Below are 22,863 nucleotides of genomic sequence, written 5' to 3'. Positions count from 1 at the left end.
GCTTCTAAGTAAACCCTCCTAGGGTCGTGATTACTCATTGGAAGAGTTGCACGGTTGCTTCAAAGCACGGTTGCTTCAAAGCACGGTTGCTTCAAAGCCACCAACTACCACCAAACTTACTCCCGAGTAATGCATGCCTTGGAGGCAGCCATTTTTTCTAAACTAAAACCTCAGTACTCAGGTTAAATTACCATGTTGGCACTTTGCGATAAATAAGTGGGTTTTGGGTTGCAATTTGGGCACTCGGTCTCGAAAAGGTTAGCCATCACTGATCTAAGGGCACTTTCGCACCTGCACTTTCAATGCACTTTCAATGCACTTTGCAGTTGATTTTTACTGTGCGAAATAGCAAAATCGACTTGCAAACAATTGTGAAAGTGGATTTAAAGTGCATTATTCTGCATGTGTGAAAGTGCCCTAAGAGATGGCGTGAAAGTGCATGTGTGAAAGTGCCCTAAGAGTGCCCTAGTCTTCAGTAGAGGATTGCAAACTCTGTTTGGAAATTCCTAAAGATTTGAGGGCAGAGACTGAGGAAGGCAGGGTTTTAGGAGGAGAGGGATCTCAATAGGCTATAATACCAAAGAGTCCATCCTCCAAAGCAGCCATTTTCTCATGGGAAACTGATAGTCAGTTGTATATTAAGTTGTAATTTCAGGAGATATCCAGCTCTAACTTGAAAATTGATAACCCAACACAAAGCCTCCCTTTCCACTTTTCCAACTTCACATACTTTGTAGTGATCCAAGGCAGCCATGGCTGGAGATTTATCAGTATTTCAACTAAATCAAGTGTTAGCTGTTAAATCCTGTGTAGTTCATTCCAGGGGCGGACTGAGGGGAAACTGCGCTCGGGGCATGTGTACACCTTGTGCCCCTGCCGCAGTGCTAACCCCGCCCCAGAATGCCCCCGCCACAGCCCAGCCACGCCTCCACCACTGTCCCGCCTGGGGCATTGCCCCACCTTTACTCCATTGGTGCTACGCCACTCGTCCATATATCCCATATCCTTTAGTCACCTTTTAAACCATGAGACCCTTCACATATTCCAGAAAGAGAACCAATGGATCTAACAGTATAACAAAACCCATAATTTATCTTACTAACTTTATTTCACTATGCTAATTTAATTTTATATCAAAACCACCAACAAGCACAACTGTACTTTTAACAACTATACTTCTAGCATCTCAAATTAATTTTTATAGATTCTGTTTAATCACGTTGGTGTTAGCTATTGGCTGTAAATTTTTAAGAAAGCCTTCTCTAATATATGAAACAATAAAATGAATAGGACCTTATTTCATTTCTTTTTCACATTGATTAGTATACCTCGTTAAAAATATTTAAAAGCGTTGATAGAGTTGGTTTTATTATTCTGACCCATTAGGCCAACAAAAAAGAGCAGAGAACCGAAAAAAGGAAACAAAAGAACAATGAATTTGCACTGGAAATCCACACGAAACAAAATCCCACAAAAAACCTCATCAGCTTGTAGCATTCTGGGTGCCACCTCAGCCGGATTTTAGCTCTTGGTCCCAACATGGTTCTTCTCTTACCAGCTATGCCAGCATACAAATTTAGCCCTGCTGAGATACTCAGACTTCGATGAGTCTTCAACCAAAATTCTCATAAAGGAACTGAGTCGGAATTAACTCTAGATTAAATTTCTGCTTTGGATAAACAATGGATGAATTAACGCTCTCCGCTTTCCCCTTGTGGAGTTCACAATGCACATAAAATATGTAATACAGAGTCCACTTCCCTGAGTTACAAAATCACTTACAGGTCTCTATAATGTGTTGGGGATTTTAGAAATCTGCCCATTAGATTGGCTGATGGAAAAAGCGTCAAAACAGGCCCTTAGAAAGAGGCCAATGACATTTTAAAGTCAGATGTTATATTATTGGACAGGTAAGGGGCAGCCCGAGATGCCTGTCCAAGATTTTAATAGTTTTATATAGCATGGTAACAGGAGGAGAAATCTGTTTGCATTTCAATATCCCATTTGGAGCGGATTTGATAGAATGAGCTTATTTGCTCTGCAATGATCCAAGTTCCAATAATTGTACGGGATCCGACCACACACTGTGTAAGTTTAAGGGTGTTATTTTTTTCTAGCCAGCTTGGATATGGTGTGTTTGCTGCCAGAAACAAAGGCAAGTACAAACTCCATGGGATGGGAGAGGACTTTAAGCCAGTATTTGATAATAAGCCTCCAAAAGGTTGTCTCCAGCTGCCTAAGCAACCTGCTTCCTGCTTCTTGTCTTAGTAAAACTACCATTAGCTGTACATTTAGGGAGTGTTAAAAGAGCTCCTGAGGAATGTAGGATGGGACTCTCTCATGGGAGAGTGAAATCCCGAAATTGTACCAATGGGGCTCCATAGGTGAGTTGTGCCAGGGATTTACAAGCTTCAAATAAATCTAATTGCAGCTGGAGATAAATCCACCCCTTGTGCGGTGAGAAATATCTTTAGGATTGCCTGTGAGCTCCTTTATTGCTGTGTGGTATGGCTGTTTTGTATATAGATGAGGGTTTTCCTCAGTTGCACTTGGAAAACCACACTAGGTATTTGAAAACACTTTATTTGTTCAATCTGATGGAAGGCCTAACAACTGCCATTTCCTTAGTTTCTTAGAATTTGGCATTAAAATGCACTATCTTGGTCTTTGTGTAGTTGATACTTAGGGCTGTTCCTCTGTGCATATCTGGTGGAAATATCTTCGAAGCGTCTTTTTTAGGCCCCACTCTTGTCCAATGATAATGCAACAGCATCCTTCGGCATACATGGAATTAAGCTATACTCTCTTATCGGCAGGTGGGATAGGTGCGTGGGTATCTTTCTTATGAAACCCTGTTATTAATGTGTTAACATATAAAAGTTAAACAAATGGGGTGGCTAGAGAGGCACCCCTTGTCCTTACACTGCTTCTAAGGTAGAGATGAGTACGTTAGATGACCTTTTGTGAGAACCTTACCTGTATGAATTAGAGTGTTCTCATTAATAACTTCGACAGATTACAAAGTGGAGAGAGAAGTGCCTACTCGATATTGGTTTCTACAACACATGCTTTGGCCAAAGCCGATTTCCCCGAGTTACATACATTGTCCAAATGCAGCTTTAAGATCAACGAAGCTGCATTATAGTGATCCTTTTTTTTTGACAAGCACATATTTCTCTACTCAGGTAGTTTAGGTATCAGGCAGATGATCCATAGTTAGGCGGCCTTCACGAAAAGCCAGCCTGTTCATCCTCAATAGTTTTTCTCTATTCAGCCATTCAAGTAGTTTTATACACACAGATATTGAAACATATAGGTTTGCTTGCAACACTAAGTAAAGCTAATTGGTGTGTAATGAGCTGGATTTGGAGGGATAAGCCTTTTTTTAAAAATAGGGACTATAATTGCAGCACTCCAATCAGATGGAATACGGGGAAGTTGCTATTATGAGTACCATTAAAGCTCAATGAAAACTAGGGGCCCACCATTCTACATTAGTTTTCAGTAATTCTGGTGGGTATAGGAAATTAGTTTCAGGAGACCTTGCCATCTTGCAATTGCAAGATCATGTGATTTTAATTTCATCCGTGGTCACTGGGAGGCCATAGTGGGATATCAGGACAAGACAGAGTGGATGCCACGCGTTAGGAGCCTGCTCGGGTTGATCTTTATAGAGGTCAGGAGAAATAACTCTCCCAGACTTCTGCTGGGATTGTGTTTCCGCCATGGTAAAGATTGTAAAGGTATTGTTATTCTGTGCTATTAGTCTCCAAAAGTTCTGGAATCATTGGTTTTGCGGCCCTAATTAAGGCTTGCCATTTGGCATGACTGTCCAACTTTTTCTTATGTTTCCTATTAGGGAGTTTGTATGATCTTTTCCTTCAAGTACTTGAGGATTGTGGGATCCACACCAGCTTGAAAGCTGTGGAATAATAATTTTATAAGATTTTCCTTAGCTAATACCACAATCATGGTCAAACCACTGTTTATGGAATGTTCCTGAATGAGAGGAATACCTCTGTTGTTCTTTGAAAGGAGGGGTTTGAGGGTTCTGTACAAGTTCCTTGTACCCCCCCTTTAGTGATTGACCCTCTTTATTAACCTGTTTTAAAAGTTCAGCTTTTTGTCCAACCCTACTATGTCTGAGTTGAATTCCAGCTAATGAACTGTTGTTTCAATATTGTGAGTATTCCATTTTATTCTCAATCTGGCTCTTGACTCTCACTGAGGAGTCCCAAGTGTGAAGACTCTAAGAGACCTCAAATGCCCAGTTGTCAAATCCAGCACAAAGGGAAAGTGGTCACTTTCTACCCATTGGAACTTCACTATTAAAATGTCTGGTTCCTATTTATGATTTCCACAAGGGAGCCCAACAGGTAATCAATAGTTGATGCTTTAGTACCCAGACCAGAAAGTGTATTGCCCTGGAGTAATCTCACAGGGCTGAGCTCCCATTCAGAATAACCTAAATTAGAATTTAATTCGCTGTTTGGGTACAAACTATACATTCTCCATATAATTAATTGCTATATCAAGATTGTTTCTCTGATTATAAATATATGGTGTGTCATTGTCCTCCAAGCATACCCCAAATCTAGCTAACAACTGTTCATCATTCTGTCCCATTTTTGCATTAAAGTCTCCACCAATAATTAGATGAGCTGTAGGGTAGTTCAGTGATAGATGGCATAACATTTCCTCTACCTTGTCCCACTTTGACTTAACCTGGTCCTTGGTTTGAGATGGAGGAAGATAAATATCAACACATAGAAAACAAACTGACTTGGAGTATAATAACACCACCAAAGCCCATGGGCATGGGCAAGCATTGATAGAGAAGTTTCTGAAAACTATTTAGTAGAAGCTTAATCTACAAGTTAACATTGTAGCCCTTTAGTACATTTTTCCTACTCATGGCCACTTTCTTTCTTGTGAATTGTCTAAGTACTGTCTAAGGTTGAAACCAGGCAGCTATGATACCCTGAATTTACTTGAAAAGAAAATGACCCTTAATGTGACACACACGCACACACGCACACACTAAAAGAGGGTTTTATTACTGGACACTATAACTTATATGCAAATTTAAGATGACCCTGTCTCTTTGATGGCATACCTGGGGAAAAACTTAGCCTTGCATTTGAGTAAATACTATCATTTTTTATCTGTAGTAGAAGAGCTACGCTTTTTAAATTCCCCCCTCTACAGTATTACTAAATAAAACTTAGTTACATATATTGAAGGATTGTAGTGAATCATTCATGGGAGGGCAAACAGGCTAATGTTTTAGAAACTGCCTTAGCTACAGCAAAACCTTTGTTTGAGTTGCCACTTTTACTGGTGTGATAAGGAAAACATTAATCAATTGGGTTGATGTAGGCTGAGGGAAGTGTACCTGATCCTGAACATAGATGACCATATTCTAAGAAAAAAAGAACATGCTGTACTTCTGCCTCATCCTTTTTCTAGGAGAAATATCTGGTAAGAGGGTAATTTTATTAATTTATTACCTATGGGACATGGTACTGTTGATGGCATTTCCAAATACCTTTGAAAAGTTTCTTACACCATGGTAAAGCGACTTGAGGTTTTCATTGTCTCTTAAAAAAATACCTAGACTCTCCATGATCCATGTTAGAAGCCAGAAATACATGCTCAGGATTGTTTAACAATTAGGGCATAACAAATGGGTGTGTGCGTGTGCTCACTCGCGTGCGTGCGTGCAAAACCCATGGTGGGGAATGCCATTGTCCCCTTGCTGGGGGATGGGGAGAAATCCGCCAGCCAGGTCTGGCTCTCTATGGCATGAATTGCTGGCACTGTACAGAGCCAGGCCTAGTCATCCCTAGAGTGGCCTGAGCTGTCCCCCATGTTGGCAGTACAGCCCAAGAGCCATTCCCAGTGTCTGCTCCTGCTGCAGCGTAGCCAGGCCCAGCTCTCTGTGGTGGCAGCAGCCACCCCCAGAGCATCCTGTGGTTCAGCCTAGGAGTTGCTCCCAGCATCTGCTGCCATCTGGCCTATAGCTGATCCCAGCTCTTTTGAAAAATAAAAATGACCCCAAGGGTTGCCCACTATAGGATATTCCTGGAACTTTGAGGTGGAGACTGGAGTGGGTAGGATTTGAGGAAGAAGAGACCCAGAGGGGCTTAATACCATAGTGTCTATCCTCCAAAGCATCCATTCTGCTCCAACCATCCAATCATCTTTCAGTTGAGAGATAGAATGAATGCTGGAGGAAAACACAGCAGTGGTCAGTCTGGCTCTGCCTTAGCAAGGGAGAGGGCAGTTTAAAAGGTAGCTGTGCCTAGTATCATTGCAAACTCGTGCCTTCTGGGAGAATACCTGGTCGTGAGACCTGTCCAGCTATAAACAGGCATGGTATCATTTAATCTGAGGCCCTTTCCGCACTGCAGCGGTGCAGGGGTGCGTCGGCATAAACACGTTATGCCAGACACCCCCTGGGACCATTCGATACGATGGGCCGGTCCCAGGAGGCTGGCAAGCGCTGTGGCACAGCTCTTCCACACAGGCTGCGCCCGTAGCCAAGCTTGGCGACCTTTTGTCTTCCTGGTTTCCCAGCTCCTTCGCCAGCAGAGAGCCAGGGGACACGCCCGCAGCCTGGGAGCGGCGGCTCCTGAGTGCAGCAGTGCCAGAGGCGTGTCCTGGCCTCGTCTTAAGCTTGAAGCCAGGGAGACATGGTGGTGGCGCTTGGAAAGGGGGAAATGGCGCCTTCCAGCCGCTGCTGTTTGCACGGCAGTGGTTGGAAGCTGCTGTTTTTGAAATACTTCTGAAACAGCGGCTTCGCGCCACTCGAGGTATGCGATGCGGCGGTGGCGGCCGTGCGAACCCCTCCCCAGGGACGCTGTTTTTAGTGTCCCTGGGTTGCTGTATTCCGCCCGTGCGAAAACAGCCTGATTCTTGGGAAGGGACAAGTCAGTGGGTGGAATTCTGTATGTATATGTGTATCAAAGGATCCAAGATGATGGTTAGGCAGTCAAAGCCCGTTAGTCACCTCAAATATAAAAGGTATTCAGATCATAACCTGAAGTCATAACAAGCTTAAGTGCCTCTGAGACTGGAATCCTGTGTTGCTGAAATGTTGTTTTAAAACAACCTGTATGTAAATAAATGGGAACAAAGACGACGTGAGTGAGTTTGGTGGCAAACTCATGATGAAGCAGCCAGAACATCTAATAGGATGTTTATGAAATCCTATGAAGTGGCAATGAAGGCCACGAAGAAGGAATTCTACTCGGCCTCTATTGCATCTGCTCTTGCCAGTGCAATCGTTTAGGGTAATTGAATCTCTGACAACCCTTTCTACAGGATCTAAAAATATTGGTGATACGGCCATCATTAATGAGACTTTTGCGAGCTCATTTGCTAAGGTGACCAGATTGTCACCTTTGTAAACCAGGACCTGGGCGGGTGGGTGGGCGGGCGGCTGCCGCACTGCCTTCTGGGGTGTGCCTGTGACAGGGCGGGAAACCGGGGAGTGCCCCAAAAGGCAGTGCTCTCCCTGGCGGCACAGTGGTGTCGAGGAGGCTGCACGCTGCACTGCCTTCTGGGCATCAGAAGGGCAGCCCAGCCCGAAGGCAGCCTTCGGCAAAAAATCAGTAAGGTTCAAAAAACCTGCGGGATGCAGGACAAATTGTTTTAAGGCGAGAGGCTGTGACAGGGCGGGAAACCGGGGAGCACCCCAGAAGGCAGTGCGGCAGCCTTCCCAAAATCGGGAAGGTTCAAAAGACAAATTGTTTTAAGGAGGGACTGTCCCGCCAAAAGCGAGACGTCTGGTCACCATATCTTTTGCGGATAAAGTCTTGTTGCTCAGCCACAACCTCCTTAGCAATTACTGATACAATAAGTGAGCTGGGGGTCCCTTGGCGGCTTCTGGTCCGATACTGGACCATTTCAGTCTGCTCTCCGAAGCCAATGTGAACAGGATATTCTCAGCTTCGAAACCTACTAAAACGGTACACCACCCACTCCCTGAAGGCAAACACAGGCCCATTAGGGAGGGATGCGTGTGGCTGGAGGGTGGTTGGTTTGATAGCTGTTTTGGCCTGGGCAGTCCCCAACTCACGAACACACACACACAGGCCTTTCGAAACAAAAATCCTGTCAGGGAAAACAAAATGTCTGCTGCCATCGCTTCTGAGGTAAACTTAGAGAGGCTTTTGAAAGATAAAACACAAAAGTCTTAACTCTGCCAGTTAAGCTAAACACCCTCAAAAACTCCGGTTCCATATCTGGGTATGTCTCCTCATGAGAAATAGCCAAGCCCTCTTGGTTAATTTAGGAGTGTTTCCCGTGAATTCAGTTCCCCCTTTGTTTTCCACCAGCACCAGGCCTCCTAGCCTTTTGTGGAAACAAGGCTCTTTCCTCTCATTCTGAGATCTCTTTAAGAATACAGGCCATTTCTATCTTTGTCTCTGGCTCTCTCTGCCCTTAGACACGATGTCCCTTGACTGAATCTGAGGTCTGACAGGATTTGGGGGTCACACAAGCTCTCAAGCTGATTTCAAGACTCTGATATCTCCCTATCTGTTGGTTGTTGTGGGCTTTCTGGGGTGTGTGGTCATGATCTGGTAGATCAGGGGTAGGGAACCTGAGGCTCTCCAGATGTTCAGGAACTACAATTCCCATCAGCCCCTACCAGCATGGCCAATTGGCCTTTGACAATACTCCCTATCTGCCTTTCTGACAGGTTTTTCCCTGCTTTTATATCAGCCAGCACACCCTATCTGTGGCTCCTGGCTTCTGCATTTCAGCCAACCAATCAGGTTGCGCTCTGGTTAACACTTTGGTGCTCTTCCTCTGGCTAAACTGCATCTTTTAAAATTAACTATTATAAGTCCTAATCCGTCACACCTACTACTTGCCTTCTTGGCCTGTGCCCATCGTGGCTAGTCAAGGCTGGTGATGATGAGATGCAATGTCCTTTGCGCGAAATTATTAATCTCTCCTTGGACTCAGAAGTTTTCCCAGAGAGGCTAAAGGAGGCAGTGGTACACCCACACTTAAATAAACCATCCTTGAATACTTTACATCCTACCAACTACTGCTCAGTTTCAAATTTACCATTGCTGGGTAAGGTGGTGCTGTGGTGGAGCAGCTGCAGGTATTCCTGGATTAATCATTGGTTTTGGCTCCAGTCAGGTCTGGTTTCCAGCCTGCCCATGGGGCAGAGATCATGCTGGTCTCCATCACAGATGAGCTCCATCACCAGCTAGACTGAGACAGGTAAGCACTGCTGTTAGTTTTAAGACCTGACAGCAGCATTTGACCCAGTCAATTATGATCTTTTAACCCACCGAGTCACGGTTTCTGGAGCCTGGGTACAGCCCTTTTGTGGTTGTCCTTGTTCCTCCGGGATCAGGGACAGCACATAGCGTTTGGATAGCAGTTTGGTGTCCTCAGCTTCGTAGGGTACTTCAAGAGGCAATCCTCTTTCCACTATTATTTCACATCTTCATGCAAACCGAGCAGTAGCTGGTATGTAGCTTTTGGTTGGATTGTCATCAATATGCTGATGACACCCAGCTTTTTCTGTTGATGGAGGGCCAGCTGGCTACCACCCCGTCGACATCTTGGGTGAGTGCTTGGAGTCTGTGAAGGGATGGTTACAAAACAGTAGACTGAAACTCAGCCAATCAAAGTGGAGATCTTCTGGCTGGGACAAGGGAGAATGAAGGAGGAGATCCAACTGCCTGAATTAGATGGAGAGACTTTAACATCAGCTTCCTCCATCAAAAGCCTGGGTGTGATCCTGGAGCTCTCCCTTTCAATTGAGGTCAAGGTAGCCTTTTTTCACCTACACCAGGCTTGGCAGTTGGCTCCCTACCTGTCCCATTTGGATCAATTCAACAGTCACCTCCAGACTGGACTGCTGTCACTCGATCTATGCTGGCCTATCCTTGAGATGGCTCTGAAAACTGCAGCAGGTCCAGAATGCAGTGGCAAGAGTTCTTACTGAGACTCCAGTGAGAGTGCATATTCGACCCGTGCTCCGTGAGCTGCACTGGTTACCAGTTGAATTCTGGGTCATGTTCAAGGTTCTGGTGTTAATTTTAAGGCCTTAAGCAGTCACCAACCTTTATATCTGTGGAATCGCACCTTCCTATACTGCCCCCAGAGAACGTTTTGTTCCTCCAGTGCTAACCTCTTGGTAGTCCCTGGCATCAGATACTAGCTTCAACCAGATCCAGGGCTTTTTCGGCCCTGGCTCTGGCTTGATGGAACTCTCTATCAGCTGACACCAGAACCCTGCAGGATCTTGGTCAATTCCACAGGGCCGGCAAGACAGAAATATTTCACCAGGCCTTTGGTCGAGGCAGCTACAATTTCTCCATCTTGCTGTCATCCCAATCTGCCCCTTTTTCTCCCCCCACTCCATTACTTGACCAATTTGTTTGGGGCAAGTGAGAAAAGGTAAATTTCTGAGGCTAAATGGTGCTTGAGGGATTTGTTGCCACCATCTTCAGAATTTGTCTTATTGATGTTGTAGTTTTCACATTTTATTTTACACTTGCTATTTTTATGGTAAGTTGTATTTTATGTGTTAGCCGCCCTGAGCTTGGCCTAGGCTGAGAAAGAGTGGGATAGCAAGTCGAATTCATAAATAAACTCCTTCGTTATTTTTATATAATTCTTGCTTCAGTGATCAAAGGCGTTTCCAGACAGACATAATATCCCATGGGAAAACTGGGATCATACATACTGGGATGTTTTTATCTTGGTTTCTCTCTTCGCACGGTTCCTGTTTCTATGGAGGAGCTGAGTTGAGACCTGGATGAAATACTCCATTTTGTTTTGCACGAGCCTGGGACTCCTGTATTCACATTACAAGTGTCCAACAATCTGATTGGTTGTTGTTTTTGAGTGGCAGCTGCAATCACCTATCAGTATGCTCGGTGTACTGCATTTTTCATTGGCTGTTGTTTTTGAGTGGCAGTATCTCACAAGACCATAAGCACATTGTAATCTCCTCTTGACTGTGAAACGGCCGCATTTTCAGCTGAGTGATCAGCCGTCTTAGTTAAGGGGATTTTGGGAATCAGCATTAATACTGACTGAAATAATGTGTCAGCCACATTTTGTAAACATGTAGAAACTACAGTAATGAGCATGCTTGGTGTCTCGCGTTCTGATTGGCTGTTGTTTTTGAGTGGCAGCTCAGGTGGGGAGATCAGGAAACTGGACAGGAAAAATAAACTGGCTGTGCTCCTGATTGGTTTTTGCATGGTAGCAGGCTCTAGCAGGCTCTCCTCAGGATTTTTAAAAAGAACCTCCAATTTGGTGATTTTTGAAAATCCGTGGATAAGGGAAATATTGCAGGCAAGCCACAGTTTAGGACTGGAAACCATGCAAAAATTATGCACAAACTGGGATGTTTCACCTCCCCATCCCAGAATATTTGGACTGTGGGGAAAATGCCTCTGTGTTCTTATTGCTCATCACAACATTTACCTCATCCCAGTGAACCCAAAACTTTTAAACCCCGCTACTCTAACTATATAAGGAAAACAAACTGAGAGGTTTTATTTTGAAAGAGCCCAGTGCCACAAAATCATAAAAGGCTGTGTTTATCCCCTACTTGATTTAAAGGAGCCTTTCACAGATATTTTGTTCCACCATGCATGGAGTTGATGGCCCTGCTGGGGAGATCTGTACTTGAGTTCCTGAGACAGAGTACTTCCTGAGAAAAATAAGTATTATTCAGCAGTCATTCCTGTCTGCTGTTTTCCCTGGGTGCTATGTTGTCTGTGCACTGTAAAATGCCATTGACTTTAACACTGTATATGCCACAGACTTCACTATTCAAAACAGACATTTTCTCCAGAGGAACTGATTTTTGATTTCTGTTTAAAGCATGAAGTCCAAATCAGCCAAGCAGAGCAGGCATAATTATATTTATTGCTGATGTACATCATAAGCCCTCAGCCTGGCCTCCATCTTAGAAAAGCCTGGAAACAGGAACAGTTTCCCTAATAATGACCAAACTAGGCCACTGATCACACTGGCAACACTGATCATACACTACACCCTGGAGATCAATTGTAATTCAGGGAGATCTCTTGATCCCACACTGGTAAACTCCTATATGAAAGTTACAACCACAACAGAACCATGGAGAGAAAGTCGGGCAGTTTTTTTTTCTGTTTGCAGACATCAGTACCATGAAAGGTATATTACTGACCAAGTTATCATTTTTGAACTCTGCAGGAGGAAGAATGCTGTCTTTTTCAGGCTTGCCTGGGACTGGCGAAATTAAAGAAAATTCTCCAGCTGGTGCTTGGGTATATACTTTCAATGTCACTTTATCACCATTCAATATTTTTCTGGCAGGAAATCCTATAATAATAAACTCAAACCCACTCACAAAGGCTTTCACAATCAATCCTGTATCTCCTCTTCAGTACAACGTAAGTCCTTGTTTTGTTTTGGTCGCAAACATTTTTTGGCTAACTCTGTGGCTTGCACTTCAGATTATTGCTGGATAATAAGGTTTTTCTGTAACAACAGATTCTGAAATGAGGTTTTGATGGGAAGTTACAGTGGTGTGTAGTGGTTAAAAGCGGTCAACTTTAATCTGGAGAACCAGGTTTGATTCCCCACTCCTCTACATGAGCAGCAGACTCTTATCTAGTGAACTGGACTTGTGTCCCTGCTCCTACACATGAAGATCGCTGGACTTGAAGCTAGTCACAGTTCTCTCAGAAGTCAGACCTCTCTCAGCCTGACATACCACAGAAGATGTCTGTTGTGGGAAGAGGAAGGAAGGAGATTGTAAGCCGCTTTGAGACTCCTTACAGGAGAGAAAGTCGGGGTATAAATCCAAACTCTTCTATACATGTGTAAAAATGAAGGGGCAAGTGCTATCAGCTTTTCACTCAATTTCTTCTGAATCCCTTCCATGTTGTGGCCATGCTACTATGTGGCTTTCATCAGAGGCGTACTGGGGGGGGAATGATGCGTGGGGCAAAATGACACCCCATTTCCCATGGTAGCTACACCCCCATTCCCCACATTCCCCCCTGCCCCGTGGTTGCTGTGCTCCCCATGCCCCACTTACCTGAGCTAGCGGCAGTCCTAGGCAGCCTGGCGGGGTGGTGCTGGGTCAAGGGTGCCCTGCGCTCCTTCAGCCTCTACTGGATGAAGGAGCAGCTGGCGGGGCCAGGCCAGGCCCGACCAAGGGGGGAAGCGGGTGGGGTGTGGAGGCATTAAAATCCTTTCGATATTAATTGGGAAGACCTCAGCCTAAGCAAATGTTTGAACTTTTCTTTAAAACCATAAGGAATGAAATGTGCTTAACTTTGGCTGGATTGTGCCTGAATATTTTATCGTTCATTCACATTGATAAAATAAAACATTTGTTAAATGTATTCATTTTGTACTGTAATTACATATTTAAATTTGTTGTTCCTTGATCATTACTTTAGGTTGCCACCAGTGGAGACCCTATTCTAGATTATGAAACTATGCCCTACAGGTTTGAATTGCAGATACTAATTTCTGACAGCAATGGAGTGCGTGCCCTGCAAATACTGACTGTTGTGATTCTTGATGAAAATGAACCTCCAGTATTTCTAGGCAACCTTGCAAGCCAAAGTGAGAGAGATATTTTGTTCAAATGTTTGATAGTTGATCCACATTGTCTTTATGAACTGACCTTTGAGACATGTGAAATGTCTTAAAGTTTAATTTCAAGTGCTTAAGTGGTTTTTTTTTTAAACCTACCCTTAAACAAACCCCCTCCATACATATTTTCTGAATGCAACTGATCTGGATATAGAGTTGCCAGATTCTATCCAATTTTGCACAAGGTGCCTGATGTGGTAGGGGCAAATGTCCATCACAGCAAGATTTCTTGTATGAACGTATTTCCTCAAGCTCCTCTTTCACTTTTGATTCTCTTCATGGCAAGCAATACCACTTCTAGCACAATTTTAATTTTCTTCACCACCAGAGAAAAGCAGATTTGCCAGTAAGCACAGCTTTGTCCTGGACGTCTTCCCTCCACCCATGGCCAGTCTTCCCATTCCTTCACACTGCTATCCATGCCTTCCCCCCTGCTCCCCCCCTCCATATTGCTGACTCCTTCAAGTCACAGAAAAGAAGCCCACTCACACAGGCCTAGCCAAAACATACTGATATCTGCATTCTCATACTGATATATTGAGATATCATTATAATCATAACAGGGAGTGTAGTCATCCCCGCAGGGTCGTCGCTAAGGAATAGGCGAGACGCGGAGGAGGTTTCATCTGGTGGAGAGCGTCAGCAACAGGAAGCGCGGGATTTCGTGATCCTGACAACTCTGCCCTGTGCTGGTCTCTGGCACCTTTTATTAGGGTTTCATTGTGGGCGTGTAAAGGAGGTGGGTAGGGAGATGAGCGGGAGACCGGGAGACCTGGAGATCATCATGTGATGCATGATCTCACCTGGCTACGCGGCGGAGAGGGAGCTGCAGCTGCCTGGGAGCCTCAATCCTCACCTGGGGCAAGACCATTGTCCCTGGCGTACCGGTGACTGAGCCAGACAGTTCATGACCCGTGACTCATAGGGGATGAGGAGTGGGGGGTGCGGATGCGACCAGAAGGCGTGGGTCCGCTGGCGCCCCAACGCTTCTACCACGGTGCTGCATGGGTCAGCAGTGCATTACTACATCTCCCTCCTTTACATTTTAGAAGGGGACCAAATGCTAGGGGGTGATTTAAAGGACGCCTTCGTCTCCTCCTGCCCGTCTGGTCAAGCTGGACCGAGCTGCTTGGTAGCATTAGAACTTGGCTGGGCGGGCAGGGGAAATTGAGGGGCTTCTACACACGCTAAGCAGGCAACATTAGGACACACACTGAACGTAAAACAAGATCCGATAATCCAGGCATACAATTAAACCAATGCAGAGCTGTACAATAGCACTCAACCATCCTCCCCGCAGCCAGCTCCAGAGGGCTGGACACCACCAAGTAAAACATCATATTTCAGATTAGATACAACTTCTTGCAGCTCACGTGACTTTCATATGAATCAATTGGGAATTGGTCAGAGAGGTTAAAGCAACAAATATTATGTACATTTTCACAACCTTGGTGATTCACCAACAGTAAATAATCAATAGCGACACGCATTATCTAAGGTCGCTTGATGAGTTCCTGCTGCTCGAGGCCAGGGCATCCAGAGCGTGGAGGTAGAGCTGTGACTTCCGTGAAGGGACACAGGCCAGAACGGGTTGATAGTCTTTAGTGTTACATGAAACAAGTCCGGGGACTCCCACAAGGGGAGTCGCAGGAAACATACTCCGCCACAGAGCCGCCATGCCGCCTCGCAAAGGGGGGTCGAGGGAGGGGCTGGAGCCGGGCATCGTGCTTGGGCTCCCCGAGGTGAAGCCTGATGCAAAACAATGGTGAGACGGCAGTAGAGATCCCGGCAGGCAGATAGGCGAAATGCAACAACAGCAAATACTTATAACTTCTAAAATTAAGGCATGCAGTAACTTCACAATCAGTCGGGTCATAGTACTCAATAATTCCCTTGGAGGTCGCTCCAATGGGCATAAAGGGGCAAGGCATCAGACATTAAGGCCGGCAACAATATATACAAGACATGCATGTTTGTGTAGATGGTGCCACATCATATAAAATGAAAAACAATAAACATAGCTAAACAGCACATAGGCTAGATGTAGGAAGGAAGGTAACCTGGTTGCAATTGTCCAATGCATGGCTCTGCTGCTCTGACTACCAAAGCTACAGAGCCGGCTGGCGAGTCCATGGGTTTCTCAAGAGCCGAGGGAGAGCTACTGATAGTCTTTAGCATTGCAGGGTTCAGTGACTCACGAGCAAGGTTGTGAGAGAAGGCTGGTTCCAACAATTATTCAAGCTGCTGAAAACAGCGAGAGTTCCCAAGGTTAATCTAGGAATGTTCCTGGCTGTAATTCCAAGTTTCAGCCAGGCAGTAGAGAGGAGAGAGAATGGCGGCTGTAGATGAGGAGCAGCTGACACACAGCGTCAACCTTGAGCCATAAGCTGGCCCAGGCTGCCATTCCCCTGGGGGGCAGCGAGGGTTACATCTCCGTGGAAGAATGGGTACTTGGTTCCAGAGAGGTCCCTCCCATCTTGGCCCCAGGCTGGGGGTGATCGGCTCTCTAACAGGGCGGGCGGGTCGATCCTTCCAGGGAGGCCCTCAGCCTCCATCTCCGGATGGGCTGGCCTGGCATGGCTTAGCTGGACTCCTGTATAGAAGAGAAACAAGCCGCACGCCTTTTCCCCCCAGGGGGGCTCATGCATGGCTGAGTTAGTTCTTATAGATGACAATGGAAAGCTCGAGCCCTGAGTGGGCGGGCAATTTTGATAGAGAATAGAGAAGAGTACTTTGGATATGGTCTGGCTGGATGAGACCTTGATTGGGTCAATAGGGGGGAACCATCCCTTCTTTCAGCTTGTTCTTGGCTAAGCTTTCATAGAGCTTAGCTGGCCCATTCGGCCAACGGTATCACTTGCAACACTACATGCTTAAGAGATACAAGGCAGGAATTGCCCAAGGCTTAGAGAAGGAGAGGTCATATCCAGGGTCGGATGTTTGTTTGGTAAACCATCCCAATCACCGCCTAAGGTGTGGGTTTTGCAAAGCAACTTAAACACCCACAATTATAGTCATATCAGAATATAGCATCTATAGGAAAGATGTAGAGAAGATGCAAAGAAAACAGTTCCTGGGCTTGAGTTTTGATCACACGAGCAACTCTGAAACCCTTTTCAAATCCTGTGTTGAGGTGGTGAGTCAGCCCATTTGAGAGAAATGGCAAAGTACAGTAAGAAAAAGGAGGGGTTTGGAAGTTAACTCTACCTTCCCCTCCTGTAAGGAAGACTCCTGGGTCGGTTTGAACTTGTTTCCCTACCTTTCTGGCCAGTGGAGGCTGTGTAAAGGTGGAGTGTGGGCTGAGAGAGCCCCCCCAGGCACTGTGACTAGCCAGGGAGGGGCACTTGAAGCAGAGAAATGTGGGACGCACGGAAATAATTCTGGCTCCACATACAAGCCACAATGTGCTACGCCAATGTGGCAGTGTAGGCTCAAGGTAGACAAAGGAAAAGGTTCTCAAGAAAAGGCTTGAGAAAGAAGAATTTTTGAGGGTTAAAACTAAAATGGGAGGTGGCTTGAGGCAGAAATGGGAAGTGACACCTTTCAAGGCTTACTTGGCACATATAATCAAAAGAAGAGGAAACTTTAATTTGAAGCATAAGAGGCATAGACTTAGGAGGCAATGGGGAAAATTCCTCTCATGAGGGGAAGAACCTTAGGGGTCCCTTTTAAAAGGCTAAGACACAGAGACATATATAAGCATACATGAGCATATATAATGTAATGAGGAGGATTGCAACTTTGACTCCAAGATCTTGCTCTCTCTCTTGCTGAAGATGGTTTTCTTTGTGAGAGCATTTTAAACAAGGCTGACTCTAATCATATTTGGGATTTCTGTGAGCATTTTATCCCAATATAAAGCTGAGGGTGAAAAGGAAGTGGGGTTAGTCCTATGTCTTAATTCCACTTAGGAAGTGTTTCCAAACTGGATCATTTCTACATTGAACAGACAATTGAAGACAAACCTAAGAGGAAATAACATGAGTTTAAGCATCCAGACTTCTGCAGTGGGAGGGGTCGGCAGTTCCTCGTGGTTGCTGTGGAAGAAAAGATTAGTTGGGTGTCGAGCGGGGAATTGGCGCTAAGCCTCTTGTCCTCTATAGGCGTGGACCTAACCCACAGGCTCCAAACCAGGGTCCTAGGAGGGCAGGCACGTGGTTGAATCTCTATGAGAATGGCTGCTGACCCAAACTTCGAAGCCCAATTCATCTGGGTCTGCAAGAGGGTTGCCTCCACAGAGCTGGGATCCCTGCTCCTTCTGAGGTACTGACGATTTTGCTGTTACTGGGTGCTTGGGAGCTTAGGGGCCCTGTAATGCGTTGCTCAGAGGCCTATGAAATCTGGCTTGAACCGCTTACCACACGGCTGGAGGGGCCAAAGGGGGGCTTCCCCTCTTTATGAAGGAACTCTAGAGCTTAAGGCTATCGCGGCTAGATGCGCCTTTTCCTCTCTCCATGCCCCTCATTGTCCTGTATGCTTGACATTCCTGAGGGAGGGTTCAAGACGGCAGTCCTCTTGGTTAGTAGAGGCAGGATCGAGGGCATAGTGCCAAGATGTTGGTGTTTTCTTCCGCCAAGCATTCCCTTCCGGCTGCAAATCAGTGGTTTTGCAGGGGATTTTGAAATGCCAGCTAATTCTGTAAATTGACGGAGGCATGGGTGATTTCAGAAATAGCAGGAGCGAGCAGAGCTGGAAGTGGAAGCATGCAGAGAGGAGGGGCGAGGGAACAACGAGATTTAGATCAGCTGAGCTTAGATTAGATTCCTAAGTGAAGAGCATAGAGGCAGGAGGACCGGAAGGGAAAGGCAGGCATTGGACACAGCGAGGGAGGTAGGCATCATCTTCCGGCCAGGAGTTCCTTCCTCCGCCAGATCGCGGTAGTTATCGCAGCTCTGCCAGAGTTTTGAAACCATTAGCGCGTATGCATGCATTACGCGGGCGCTTGACTGGTAAAAGCAGTGGCTCCAGAAAAAAAATGAGGGAGGAAGCTGGGCTGAAGGCGGAGCGAGAGGAGGAGGTATGCCTTGGGCCGCTGGAGTCGCAGCCGGAGAAGTTTGAGGGAGGCTAGGAAGCAAGTAAGAGGCAGAAGGAGGACAGGGCCGCCCAAATTAGAGTGGCTAGAGAAAAAATTCCGGGGAGTGAAATTGAAGGTGAAAGATCGAAGGTGAGGGCGGCCTACAGCAAAGGGGAGCCATAGGTCTGCAGGCTGATGGCTTTACATTAACATTGTCTCCATCGTCAGTAGCAGTGACACCGGGCGCTATCGAGGGGCTCTGTGCTAAGAGTGCTACCTCGATGTTTTCCTAATCCTTAAGGAATTCAATGTCCCCCCCCTCGGAGTACCATGGGACATTGAGCTTCAATCCTCCGAACCAATTTTGGCGCCAGCTCCCTTCCTTCTTTACGGGGACCCTGCCGCGATTTATTCGCCTTTAACGCTTTCAGTTCAACGCAAGCTTGTCATGTAAAAGCCCTGCTTTTGCAAGCTCCCATACTCCCCACCGGTGTGTTCCGATGGGGCCCGGACGAGAAGTGTCCTAGGGCCCGATGTCTCCTGGATGCGCCCTATCCAGAGGACAGAAGCGACACCGAGAAGCGGTGGTCCCTGGATCTGCGCCGATCCAGCTGGACCATTCGGTATCATGCCCCTTCCCCAGGCTGACAGGTGAGCAGGGTGGAGGTCTGAGAGATTCCCGGCTCTCGGCACCAGCTTGTAGCGTCATCCCCGCAGGGTCATTACCGCTAAGGAATAGGCTTAGGACGCGGAGGAGGTTTCATCTGGTGGAGAGCGTCAGCAACAGGAAGCCCAGCTTGAGGATTTACATTGATCCTGGACAACTCTGCCCCAGTGCTTCGGTCTCTGGCACCTTTTATTAGGGTTTCATTGTGGGCGTGTAAAGGAGGTGTGGTAGGACATGAAGCCGGAGAGGGAGGCGGAGACCCTGGAGATCATGTGAGTGCATGAAGTCCTCCACCTGGCTAAGAATGCTTGGAGAGGAGCGTAAGCGTCTGAGCCTAATCCTCACCTGGGGGCAAGACCATTGTCCCTGCGCCCGGTGACTGAGCCAGACAGTTCATGACCCGTGACTCATAGGGGGATGAGGAGTGGGGGTGCGGTGCGACCAGAAGGCCGTAGGTCCGTTGGCGTCCCAACGTTCTACCACGGTGCTGCTGGGTCAGCAGTGCATTACTACAAGGGAGTGCTTAAAAATAACAAATAGCAGCAGCAGAAAATGGAGGGAAGGAGAATATCAACTCTAAGACATGTTCTTCAGCACCATGTAGTCCAGGAAATTGCTTTGACTCTTTCATTTGGGACTGGGGGTTATTTTTGCAATAGTAATATCAATATAAATGCAGTTTAAAGGGCTAAGCCAGCAATCTTGACTGTCAGGTGTAATTAGATATGTGCCTTTAAGAATTAGTTGATGGGTGGAGTTAAGGGAAGCAGGCCCAGGAGAATTCTCTGCAGAAAAACTGCACACCCAGGAGTGAGTGCCTCCTCACATGAAAACAGAGAAATGCAAGGAGAACCCACTGTGCAGTGAAGTGCTCTATGCATAATGGCCTTCTGTGTGAGGCCTGGGGATCACCTGGAATTATAGCTCATCTCCAGACTACAGAGAAAATGAATGCTTTGGAAGGTGGACTATATGGCATTGTACCACAATGAGGTCCCTCCCTTCCCCAGGCTACATCTGGAGCTGGCAACACTGTGCTCTCTGTAACCCCATTTGGATGTGCCTCCCAATTGCCAAGAGAGGAATCTTTAGCCATGATTTATGCACACAGCAGGAGATCTGTACTGAAGGGAGATAATTCTGCTGTCTCTGTGTATTAAGAGTTGGTGATAGATCCAGTTATATTTGTTGCAGAGACCCAGCAGGATTGCCTGGTCCCAGTGCATACAGATTATAAGACGACTAGACCAGAGTAGTGTTATCACCCATGTACTGTTAGAGACTTACATCTGCTGTCAAGCCATTTCTGATTTATGGCTACCCTTGGGACATTCAAGGCAAGAGATGTTCAGAGGTGGTTTGCCATTGCCTGGCTCCATGTCATGACCCTGGCATTGGTGTTTCTCTAATACAAATACTTTCCCCAGGTCAGTCCGGCTTAACTGCTTTGATCTGATGAGATCAGGTGAACAACTTATCCACAAACAGTACATAAACTTTGCTTAAGACTTAACATTAACCTTGCATGATATTAACACTCGTGAAACACCATGAGGAAAGTTGTTATGAAAAAACACAGACAAATCTGTAAGTATTAAGAAAGAAGCACAGACCTTATCCACATTTAAATTATCACCCCCTACAGAAACATGAGCCATCTGTATCCATAATTTATATCCTGATATCATTATATCCCGGCAATCAGCAGCCAATGATGTGGATGATAGGGGGGAAAGTGGGTTAGGTGACTATATGGTAGCAAAACAAAATAGAAACCCAGTGCTACTGGACTTCTGTTTTCTTGAACATTATAATGGATGTAGGGTGGTGCAATGGAAGAGCTGAGAAAGAAGGCAGTCATCCCCCCCCCCACACACACACACACAACCTCTTCAGGAGATTCTGTCAGGCTATTCTCGCGGAGGGAACATTGTTAACACTTTGAGAAGATTTTACTCCCCCCCCCCCCCAACTGTTTACCCTAGATAGCTGGGCTTGGGCACTCTTTAATGACTCCTGAGGCTTGATAACCAACAAAGATAGAATGTTTATTTACAGATTAACGAGAATAGGCAGGAATACTTGGATAAATCTTTTAGTTGTTACTATTCTTTGTTAAGCACCTTAGTTAAGCACCTTTGTTAAGCACTGCACAGGTCACATCCTCAAAATGAGTTTGTCCCATTTTTTTCCCCTCAACCCAGGATTTTCAAAAATCGCTAAACCAGTAATTCTTTTGCAAAATCCCAGGTTGGAACATCTCCCGCGTGAACCGCCAGGCAGGAGGCACTTTATTTCCCTCCTATATGCCACACCATCCACAGTCAGGGAGAATCTGCTTGCCTCAGCAATACATTCATTATTGCTCTGCCATTGCAGGCCAGGGAGGTCCCTTTTTTTCGTGTTGTGGGACAATCGGCATGGGTGTGCGGGTCAATTTCTGTATGCCTGGCTAGCTAGTAGCTATACATGTGTTGCAGGACATTTTAAAAGAGAAAGAAGCATCTCTGTGCAAAGGTGCGAAAGCAACCCAGATTGTTTCCATGGGTTCCAATCAATGCCTGCATGGCACACATGTGAACAGGAAAAAGGGAAACGGGTTCCTTTATAACAACTGCAACCCGTTATATATTTGCTGTGCTGAATCCACTATGGATCATCAGGATGTCACATAGGCATTAAGTCATAATTTGTTCAGTTACATTTATCCACATCTGTTCGAATGCTGTTTCCTAACCCACTTAAATTAATGTAGATCATATTTCTATCTCCCAGCTGTCATGGTCTACATCTTGGAAGACAGACCAGCAGGAAAAATTTACCAGTTACCTTCAGTTGTTTCTGAAAATTCAACATCTACAAGGCTCATTGTAAGTGTAATCCAAAGAATGCTGAGATGGCAACTCACTTTAGCAGATAACATAAGTTAAAACCGTCTGTGTTGAATTCAGTAGCCAGAAATGTTTTTTAAAGTTTGTATCGTATTACCTTTGTGATGGTGAAGCCTCTGACACTGGTGTGATGGCACAGAATATTGTCAAACATTCAGACTACTTGGGAAACAAAATTCAGCAACAGAATACTTGCTTAACTTTTGCAATGAAGAGGAGTTTTGGCTGGAGCTGAAATTTCATACAGCCACTGTGGAGGGAGGAACTGTGTAGGGTAGTCGAAGGACTAGAAAGCTGACTCGGAGGAGATTCTTGAAGTCAGGTAGACTATAGGTCAAAATAGCTTGTGGCTATCATAATGGCCACTGATCCGAAAAAGCAGATGGTCCAGAGGCAGGATTGGTAGAAGACAGGGGCTTGATAACCAGAGGAATGTGATACATGTACCAGAGGGAAGGAATGAGGATGAGGCTTGGGGCCAAGTGAAGGCAATGTTTTGGTGGAGCCAGAGTGGATAAGTTTCCCATTGAAAAAGTGCTTGCTTTCTGCCCCTTAACTGCAGAATATCTTTACATATATGCTACAGAGAGTTTACTGTTCTAGAACCTACTTTGATCTTTCTTTTCTCTCCTGCAAAATATTTATTTGCA

At 45.7% G+C, this 22,863-nt stretch overlaps 1 protein-coding gene across 3 annotated transcripts in view; it reads left to right on the top strand.

Annotated features, from left to right (window-relative positions):
- CDHR3 (cadherin related family member 3) overlaps nucleotides 1-22,863 on the top strand; it is a 66,158-nt gene that overhangs the window by 15,458 nt on the left and 27,837 nt on the right. For 2 of the 3 annotated variants that reach the window (XR_007244942.1, XM_048502431.1), the window contains exons 1-4: nucleotides 5,373-5,481; nucleotides 12,226-12,425; nucleotides 13,443-13,611; nucleotides 22,098-22,192. Coding sequence is in view for 2 of the 3 variants with exons in the window: in XM_048502431.1 (XP_048358388.1) it covers nucleotides 5,439-5,481; nucleotides 12,226-12,425; nucleotides 13,443-13,611; nucleotides 22,098-22,192 (507 nt within the window). In the remaining variant the exon portion in view is untranslated. Of the gene's footprint in view, nucleotides 1-5,372; nucleotides 5,482-12,225; nucleotides 12,426-13,442; nucleotides 13,612-22,097; nucleotides 22,193-22,863 lie in introns of those variants that run through there. The other variant, XM_048502433.1, reaches the window with a different exon arrangement.

This window comes from Sphaerodactylus townsendi, linkage group LG06 (genome assembly GCF_021028975.2).
Source record: "Sphaerodactylus townsendi isolate TG3544 linkage group LG06, MPM_Stown_v2.3, whole genome shotgun sequence".
NCBI classification, from domain to species: Eukaryota; Metazoa; Chordata; class Lepidosauria; order Squamata; family Sphaerodactylidae; genus Sphaerodactylus; species Sphaerodactylus townsendi.
This window is presented reverse-complemented; position numbering and strand designations above follow the sequence as displayed.